This window comes from Gambusia affinis, linkage group LG14 (genome assembly GCF_019740435.1).
Source record: "Gambusia affinis linkage group LG14, SWU_Gaff_1.0, whole genome shotgun sequence".
In the NCBI taxonomy this organism is placed as follows: Eukaryota; Metazoa; Chordata; class Actinopteri; order Cyprinodontiformes; family Poeciliidae; genus Gambusia; species Gambusia affinis.
The window spans coordinates 157,152-166,205 of NC_057881.1; the positions used below are offsets into that span (position 1 = coordinate 157,152).

A 9,054-nucleotide genomic window follows, 5' to 3' on the forward strand; every position below is an offset into this window, starting at 1 on the left:
GACAAATGTGCAGATTTTTAATAAAACAAAAGAGCAAAGAACTAAAAGCGAGTGCAACATGTAGACCCTCCTGATTAACTGAGGATCCTAAATGGTTCCCCTGATGGTTCCCTCAGGGGCAGCTGGTGCTGCATGGGTCCCCGGAGGAGAACAGGCCGTAGACGCTGACCAGAGGGAACATGGTGACCGCTCCCAGCAGGGAGCCGAGCTGCACCACCGCTCCGCACCACACGAGGGCGCTGTGACCTTCGTCCCGCAGGATCACCCCAATTATGATCTTCACGTAGGACAGAGAGAAGATGAAGAGGATCCAGGCCAGCACCTGGACAGAAGGTCACCATCAGAACCACCAGAACCATCTGGACCCATCAGAATCTCTTGGACCCACCATGATGGCAGCGCCAGCACCGTCGTTGACCAGCAGGGGGCAAGGACTCAGCGCCGCCATCAGCATTATGTACGACCCGATGCCGGTTCCCAGAACCGTCAGGAAGCCCAGGAACACCAGCGACCTGCAGATCCACAAGCAGCTGTCAGGAACATCCAGAACCAGAACATGTGTGACCCACACAAGTCAGAATTTTACATACACACCATGAGGTGAGGTGCTTCCAAACAAAACAGTTTATGTTGAATCGATCAAAGCAGGAAGTCGACGAGGAAAAACCAAAACCTCACATAACCCTTCCTCTAGTCTTCCTCTAGTCTTCCTCCTGACTTCCTTCTAACTTCATCCTGACTTCCTACTTCGAGTTTCAGGAAGTCTGGATGAAATTTCCTGTTTTTGATAAACTATTTAACAATTTTCAGACTTCTCTTCAGGTTTTGGAGCAATGGCAGCAACGGTTGCACAACTTTGTCGCTCGGCGGGTTGGCGGTTCGATCGCCACTCTGTCATTGTGTCTTAGGCCAAAACACTTCACCCGCCTTACCTGCTGCAGGTCAAAGCGCCCAGCGGGGGGCGCCGGTGCATGTCTGTCTGACTGTCAGCTGTGGCTACTGTCTAGTAGCTCTACCATCAACACATGAATGACTGAGTGAAGTGTGAAGCGCTCTGGACTTGATGAAGTCCAGTAGAACCTTTTCATCATTTCAGTCCTGAGAGAAGAAAATGATTGAACAGATATTATCGATCAGTTATTAGTTCCTGGCTGACCTGATGGAGACGAACATGGCGACGAAGCCGGCCAGCGGGTTGGACACGGCGCCCAGCGCGGCCGACAGGTGGTAGGCGCCGTTCCCGTAAGGCAGGCAGGAGTAGGACTGGACGGACGGCAGGACCGTGTTGCTCAGGGCGTTGACCCAGCCCAGAACCACGAAGATGAAGATCAGCTGCTTCCGGCTGCAGGAGCTGGAACCAGAGCTGCTTTTGGGTTTGTGGTTCTGGGGCCTGAAGGAGTCCATCATGGGCCTCTGCTCGGTCCTCTTCCGGCTGCTCCGGGACCTCTCCCTGGACCCGGTGGAGTAGCGCGGGTCGGGCTGCTGGCGGGCCACGGCCGGGTGGAGGTCCAGCAGCAGGAACGCCACCAGACTCACCAGCATCATGGCGCTGAGGAAGAAGAAGAAGACCTCGGCGGAGAAGTTGGAGGGCCGGTACTGAGCCTCCAGGCGTCCGGTTCCGTGGCCGCTGTGGTTCAGGGACTGGCTGCTGTTGACACAGCGCACCAGGCCGACGCCCTGGGCCAGAGCCGCCAGGGCCGGCAACAGGCCGCTCAGCCCCTCCCCGATGAAGTAGGAGGTGAGGAAGTGCGGCTGGAGGCGCATCATGAAGGGCAGGAAGGTGACGGAGGAGGTGCAGTCCACAGCTGCCAGGAAGAAGGTCAGAACCAGCAGAGCCAGGCTGCGGGGGCCGCCGGCCACCACCACCGTCTCCTTCCAGAAGAAAGCCAGCAGGAAGCTGGCCACGGTGCCCACCGCCACAATCGTGTAGATGACCGCCGCCTCGTTGAGGACGCCGGGCCGGAGGCGGTGCATCAGGGTGACGACGAGCGGCCCGACGTTGGCCGCCTGGATGAGGACGGACAGGTAGGAGGGCAGGTACCATCCCTCTGGGACCTGCGGGACGATGAGAGGAAGCTCCACCCACAGGCCGTTGATGGAGACCCAGGAGCCCATCCCGAAGAGGACGGCCAGCAGGTGGGTGAGCACGGCCATGGCAGAGGCGTCCTGCGGGGAGACGCCCGGACAGCAGGCTCAGTCAGAGGCTAGGGGACAGTTCTGGTCTAATTAAAGGCCTTCACCTTGATTTCATACTAGAGTTGTCAGTAAAAAGGTTCATAATAAATATTAAGTCATATTAGCTGATATGACTAATGTCCATAGAGTCAGAAAAATTAATTAGTGAAAACTTCATCAATGCTAAATTTGATCTAATGCATTGGGACCAACTACAGTCATCATTATGAACCGATACTCAGAACTTCAGTAAATCAAATGACACAGAAAACAATTTATTTTCATGTCTGAGATGTCAAAGTTTTATGTGCAGCAGGAACAAAGAGATGAAACTGTAAGTCCAGATTAATGTGTCACCATGAGGGACGGATCCATGCAGCTAAAGGTGCACTGCGTGAATTATTCCCATCTTCTGTCAATGTTCACAGATTGTTTGTTTTCTTTGGCAACACTGAGCAACAGCGACTGTTTAAACGGAAACGACTCAAAAACATCTCCAGAAAAGTTTTAATGCATGTAGATCATCATAGGAGTCAAATTGAAACTATAAATCAGCTTCTGAGCTGAAATCTGTTGAATGTTGATGAGAATCAGAAGCTGTGGATGGAGACGCTCTGCAGACTCACCTGCTTCTGGTGGACGCAGCGTTTTCTGGAGCCAAAGTCCTGAGCAATGACAACCGGCAGGAGCGTCGCGTCCGGGTGTAAGCCCTGCTGGGGGTGGGTCCTGCAGAAAGCCTGGTCCTGATTGGCTGATGGTCGTCTTCACCCTGCAGGGGGGCAGATTCTCGTTGCTTCGTAGAGATTCTGCAGAATTCAGATAATTCTCCTGGAGCGGATCAAGAGGCTGCAGGTTGCTCAACAGAAAGTCCCGTTTTGGTTTTTTTTCCTCCAGGGGTCTTTTGTGGGCTCTAGTGTAAGTAGGCTGACAGAAAAGAAGGAAGGGGAAGACATGCGGTAAATGTTGCCGGGTCCAGGAATCGAACCCGTGACGACGGCATCAAGGACTCAAGGCTCCATACCTGGGTGGCTCGATCCCCTACGCCGCCACGGCACGGCACAGGAAGTCCCGTTTTAACGGCTTTGTGGAACCGGCCACAGGTTAAACTAAAGCTCTTCTACAAAATTATTTCTACTGGGATAATATGGAAAATGCCAACAATACCAAATGAAAACCATTTATTTTCATTGCATATCAGAAAATCGGAAGGTTTTCTGACCACAGGAAGTGGTCCGGTCTCAAAGGAACAAAAATGTTATAATTTAGCTGATTTATGGAGGAATAGGGTTAACCTGACTCCTAACCCTCCATCACCTCCACCCAAACTAATCAGTTTAATGATTGATCGATTACTGGAGCAGAAACCAAAACTGGAAAACAAAATATAAACATTAACATTTAAATGAAAAACCCAGATTTCACCAAGCTGTTGCTTTATTGTTACCAGGAATAAACAGGATGGTCTCTTTAAAACCTCTGGGGGTCAGAGGTCAAGCCTCAGTGTGAGCATCTGGCATCGGCTGCTTCTGTCTGTCAGTAGAAACAGGAAGTGAGCGTTGGTCCCAAACAGCCGGGAATCAGATCTCACTCCCAAAACGGTAAAAACATTTCAGTAAAATGTTCCAACAGAAAGAAAAGTGGAAGGTCAGGAGCAGGCGGCCTTCCTCCTGAGGAAGAGTCAGAGACGACGAAGAGCTTCCTGCTGCCGTCAGTCCAGAAAGGTCCGGAGCTCAGGAACAGCTGCGCCCCCTGCTGGAGGAGCTGCAGTCCTGTTGCTGCAGACGTCCACGCAGTCGTGGGCGCGGGCGAACAGCTGGTAGACGTTGACCAGGGGGAACATGGCGAGCGCGCCCAGCAGGGAACCGGCCTGGATGGCCACGCCGGCCCACAGCAGCGCGCCGCGCCCGGCGCCGTGCAGCAGCGCGCCGACTGACGCCTTCAGGTAGGAGAACAGGCCGGTGAACAGGATCCAGGAGCCCACCTGCAGGGGGCGCACACACGCAGCCTGTGAGCCATGGCAGGGGACGGCCATGTTTCCTCTGGGTTGCTTAGCAACAGGAACAAGATTTTCTCTCACAGTAAAACTGTTTTATTGATTTCTATTGATCAGCTGTGGCTGAAATAAACTTTTTCTCAAAACTTTTAAAATGCTAAAAATTTTTCATCTCAGGCCTGTTTTGCATCAGAACCAACATCCGGACCCGGAAAATCCAGAACCTACTGGTTCTCCATCCTTCTGCTGGAGGACTTCCTGGTTTCTGACCAATCAGAGCACAGAGAGCAGAGAGACACGCCCACTCTCATTCACTCCCAATAGCTCTGGTTTTGATTGGTTCTGATTGGTTCTGATTGATTCTGGAGAAACTGGACCCTCACAGACCCGGAGTTGTTCTGATCCAGCTCGCATTTCAAATATTGCTGCCAGAGGACTGAATGGATCGCCATGGAAACCAAATAAATCCTGACTGATCAGATTTAATTAAAAAGACAATCAAGTGAACGGTTCTATAGAACCAAGTCCAGACTTTCAAATTAAAGGTTACATTTTCTCGTCATATTTAGCCAAGAACAAGAAGTGGTTGCGGTTCTGAGTGTTCGAATCAATCTGGACTTAAAACATCCAGAACTTTAGCCGACTCTGCTAGGCGGCTTATCAAAATAAAAGCCTCCAGAGGAAACTCACCACCAAAGTTTTCCCAGTGAGGCTGGCCTGCAGCGGTGGGCAGGGGCTGAGCGCCGCCAGCGCCAGCAGGTACGCAGCGAACACGGCCGCCGCCAGCGACACCAGGCCCAGGCCTACAGGGGACCTGAAACACATTAGAGGGTCAAAGGTCATGCTCTTTGCTACAGTCCTGACCCAGCCCTCACTCTTTAGGTACCTTATGCTCCTCCAGAACTTTTTGAGATTTTTTTTGCTAATTTTTACCCCATTTCTAGAACCTGACATCCTTTATTGTTACTGAGTCACCAGTGACCTTTACCCAGCTGGAGCCACACAGGAAGTAGGGCCAGAGAGGGCTCAGTCGGACAGGAAGTGGTCCGGTTTGGACACAGCCGCGTCCTGGACTGTCGTCTCCATAAAGGTTGCAACTGTTTGACCTCTTAGCCACCTGACCTCAGTCCTGACACCACTTTGTGAATTTCTTTTTTAGCATTTGAACTTTAAGGATCCAGCTTTAAAGCTCAGAAATGTCTCCAGTCTCACCTCAGCACCACGAACATGGCCAGGAAGCAAGCCAGGGGGTTGGCGATGTTGCCGAGGACAACAGAGAGGTGAAAGGTCATGTTATTGTAGGGCAGACAGGAGAAGCTCTGGACGGACGGGAGCACTCCGTTGGTGAGAGCGTTGGAGGCGGCGAGCAGCGCCAGCAGGTAGACGTTTCGTCCCGTCCAGAACCTGGGAGCGGGCGGCTCCGGGCCGACCGGGTCCTCCGGCGCCGCCGTTCCTCCGTTGTACAGCCGGTGCGTCTCCACTTCGCCCTTGGCCGCCTCGGCGCCGTCGGACTCTTGGGGCGGCCTCTCCTGCTGGGACTCGGCCCGTCTTTGTGTCAAAGCCACGAAGCTCAAGGCTGAGATGGCGAGCATCACAAACAGGAACCAGAAGAAGTTTTGGGCAGGAAAGTTCTCCTCCAGGTACTCCGGCTTCACCGTGTTGTTCTCGGTTTTACACTCCAGCTTGCCGACGCCCTGACCCAAAGCCACCATGCAGGGGAACAAGGCGCTGAAGCCCTGGCCGATGAAGAACGTGCGGATGTACTCTGGAGGATAGCGGAACATGAACGGCAGGAAGGTGACAGTGGAGGTGCAGCAGACCAGAGCCAGGATGAAGCTGAGCAGCAGGAAGGGGAGCGACCGCTCCGCTCCTGCGATCGGCACCCGGCGGGACCAGAAAAAGGCCAGGAACGCCGACGCCACCACCGCCAGCGCCTGGATGAAGCGAATGGCCACATGTTCGTTCAGGCGACCCGGAGCGAAGTGGTGCGCCACCGTTACCGCGATGGGACCCAGATTTCCAAAGGCGATGAGCACCGAGAGGTACGCAGGAAGGTTCCAGCCTGGAAGGAGATGAGAATCGGATCAGAAACCACCCGGTTCTAAGTCACCCAGTTCTATGTTGCCCGGTGTTGTAGATTAACTGGTGGCTAAATTAACTGGTGGCGGCATCTGGGAGACGCAGATGTTTCTGTGGGCGTGGCTTTTTAGGACCCCTTTACTGAACCAGGAAGTAAACAATGTGATAAGATTAAAAAACTACAAATTTTTGCAAAGATACTATCCGACTCCGGAAGACACCCATTAAGGTCTCGGGAATAACTAATTAGAAAGACTTTTATTGGTCTAACATGATATGTTGCCTTTTTTTTTTTTTACATTAGTCTGCAAAATCTCCAAAAGATAATTTTTCTTTTATGGTGCCAATAATGTCTTAGTTAATAGTAAATAATGAAGAGTTTGTGTTATTCTGATTTAAAAATGTGATTATATTAGTTGTGTTACCACCACCACGCCACTAGAGGCAGTATCAGGACCGAAAAAATCTGACTAAGGAGCAGATTTAGAAGTTCATAGAAAGCTACAGAAAGCTGAAATAAATAAGTTTAAATACAAGCTGAAAGTAAAAATCCTTCCTAAAGGTGAAATTATATCACAGATTTCAAAAGAAAATAAAAATAGGAGACCGCAGATAATATAGGAAAATATAGGAAGTAGCGCCCCCTTCACTTCTGGAGTGCAATGGTCCCATTTCCAAATAAGGTCTGAGACTGACAGTGGTCCGTCCCGCCCTTCCTGTTTGCTGCAGTGAGGTTTTTCTCTGAGACTTTAAACTGCTGCTAGCTTATAAATCACTGAAAGATTAAAGATCTTTTGCTGCTGTTGGATCAACCTGCTGGTTCTGGTTCTGTATCCAGAACCAAACATGGAGAAGCAGTATTCAGCTTCTCTATGCATCATAGATCTGGAACAAACATCCAGAAAACTTAAATCAGATGAAACCCTGAGCCCCTTCATGTCTGTAAACCCAGTTGATTGGAATCGATTTGATCAATAATCTGATGATGTCATTTGATCAACTGTAACATTTACACTCGTTTCACAGCTGGTGGCTGTTTGATGTTATGATGCGACGACCTTTGACCTTGTTGCTAATAAACCTGATGGAAAATCTCCACCTTCTCCATCTACAGTACTGAACCGTTCCTGGTCAAAAACAACCAATCAGAGCCAGGAGGAGGGGCTTAGCGTTGTCACTCATTATCGTGTACATGCTGCTCAATGTATTGATGGTGGAGAAACAACTTACTGTTTCAGAACCCTTCCTCCACCCTCATCGATAGCTATGCTAACTAGCTTACCGTTCAGGGGAGGCTCTGTTTTGGTGAACGGTCGGCAGCGTAGCAGAGCGTTAGGGGGCTGAGCAGCATGTACACCAGGGTGATTTACAGACCCTCCTCCTGGCTCCGATTGGTTTATTTGTGCAGATGACAACAGTGCAGAGGCCGATTTATTTCAGATTATCCGTCTAACATTAAATGGTTTTAATATGAAATAAACTGCAGCTTCATGCAGGTTTTAGATTCTCCACCAGCTGAAAGTAAAACTTTGTGAAGTCAGAACAGATTTACAGACAAAGCAGTTTGTTTTTTTATCTTGCCACTCAGTGTGGCTCTTTAAACAAATGGCTTTTTTAGAATCTCTATTCTCCAGTTAACAATTGATTACTATATCAGTTGACAATTTAATAATTGATTAATTGTTTCAAGTCTAATCTGGATAATCAAATCTGAAGTCAAAGAAAAGCAGATATCGGTCAGATAGTAGAAACCTGATCAGTTTTTCAAGCTTCTTTTTAAATAAGATTTTAAATGTTATTTTCACTTATAAATGTAATAACATACCTCTGAGCTGCTGTTACTTTTACTACTTTAGCATATTTTCTATCAAGCATTTATATGACAGGTTTTCCAGTATTAGTACTCATCTTGTGCTCTGGAGCAGCGTGCCCAGCCTGGTCCTCCAGCGCGCCGCCCCACAGGGCGGCCCGAGGACCAGGGGTTGGGAAACACCGAGCCAGAGGACGTGACGGGCTGGACTGTTGCAAAAACAAGTTCATGTTTAATGAAAGAGGTCCAACAGCAGAGCCTTGAGGAACCCCACATGTGATCATCTTGGCTTCCAGATGCTCTTCATCGCCTGCTGATGAGGAGCATCTGATGAAGCTTCAGCCTGTCAGGGAGAAAACAGGCTACAGACTGATAAATGTTTGACTGCTTGCAGAGAACAGAAATAACTGATCGATGGATGAAACCATTATTAATCTATAACAGTTTAATAAAGCGGGTTGTAAACATAACGAGTCTGTAATCAGCTGATGAAAAGGTTTGAGTCCCAACACTGGAACAGGAGTCACTTATTACCGCTTTAAATGATTACGAAGTTACTTGGTGTTGTGATAAATTGGCAAACAGAACCGGGCCAGGCGGACCGGGAATGGGAGAGTTTTCCTCCGGAGATGAGGACTGACCTTCGGGCAGCTCTCTGACCACCACCGGCAGCTCGACCCACAGGCTGTTGACGGAAACCCAGGAGCCCATGGCGAACAGGGCCGTCAGGCCGTGGCTCACCGCGGCAGCGCGCCACCAGCTGCCCGGCATGGTTCCGCTCGGTTCGGCGGGGAATGGACCGGATCTCTGGAGTGATGTGGTTCCGGGAGCTCCTCCACACGCTGCGGCGGCTCTTACTTTGAGCAATGGACGACTATAGCGCAAAGTTTCCGCCCCTTCTGCTGCCTTCATGGACACTCAGAACTTTTAAAATCAGATTGAAATTTCCTTAAATTTAGCACCTTTACCGTTTAATATTTGGCACATTTTATTTCCA

The 9,054-nt window shown here is 50.0% G+C and overlaps 2 protein-coding genes across 3 annotated transcripts; both read right to left on the bottom strand.

Moving 5' to 3' along the window:
* Positions 1 to 19: 19 nt before the first annotated feature.
* Positions 20 to 3,448, bottom strand: si:ch73-196l6.5 (solute carrier family 52, riboflavin transporter, member 3-B). Of its 2 annotated transcripts, none has more exons than XM_044138451.1 (4): positions 2,802 to 3,448; positions 1,157 to 2,166; positions 389 to 512; positions 20 to 277 (listed from the first exon to the last, which is right to left on the bottom strand). In XM_044138451.1, exons 2-4 carry the CDS (start codon positions 2,152 to 2,154, stop codon positions 113 to 115), a joined length of 1,287 nt encoding a protein of 428 aa, XP_043994386.1. In that variant the 5' UTR covers positions 2,155 to 2,166; positions 2,802 to 3,448; the 3' UTR covers positions 20 to 112. The 2 variants fall into 2 exon arrangements, with proteins under 2 accessions (XP_043994386.1, XP_043994385.1); XM_044138450.1 differs by having other exon boundaries at positions 20 to 322.
* A 143-nt stretch (positions 3,449 to 3,591) lies between these two features.
* slc52a2 (solute carrier family 52 member 2) lies at positions 3,592 to 8,954 on the bottom strand. The gene is made up of 4 exons (XM_044138449.1): positions 8,699 to 8,954; positions 5,381 to 6,230; positions 4,859 to 4,982; positions 3,592 to 4,156 (listed from the first exon to the last, which is right to left on the bottom strand). Exons 1-4 carry the CDS (start codon positions 8,826 to 8,828, stop codon positions 3,884 to 3,886), a joined length of 1,377 nt encoding a protein of 458 aa, XP_043994384.1. The 5' UTR covers positions 8,829 to 8,954; the 3' UTR covers positions 3,592 to 3,883.
* Positions 8,955 to 9,054: the final 100 nt, after the last annotated feature.

What these genes read in the sequence shown, in the direction of transcription:
- si:ch73-196l6.5 (XM_044138450.1), bottom strand. Translation starts at nt 2,154, where the DNA reads ATGGCCGTGCTCACCCACCTGCTGGCCGTCCTCTTCGGGATGGGCTCC. An exon ending in GCCATGTTCGTCTCCATCAG is followed by an intron (nt 513 to 1,156) that starts GTCAGCCAGGAA and finishes GTGGATCTGCAG; the next exon opens with GTCGCTGGTGTTCCTGGGCT. An exon ending in GTGCTGGCGCTGCCATCATG is followed by an intron (nt 323 to 388) that starts GTGGGTCCAAGA and finishes CCTTCTGTCCAG; the next exon opens with GTGCTGGCCTGGATCCTCTT.
- slc52a2 (XM_044138449.1), bottom strand. Translation starts at nt 8,828, where the DNA reads ATGCCGGGCAGCTGGTGGCGCGCTGCCGCGGTGAGCCACGGCCTGACG. An exon ending in GGTCAGAGAGCTGCCCGAAG is followed by an intron (nt 6,231 to 8,698) that starts GTCAGTCCTCAT and finishes ATCTCCTTCCAG; the next exon opens with GCTGGAACCTTCCTGCGTAC. An exon ending in GCCATGTTCGTGGTGCTGAG is followed by an intron (nt 4,983 to 5,380) that starts GTGAGACTGGAG and finishes AATGTGTTTCAG; the next exon opens with GTCCCCTGTAGGCCTGGGCC.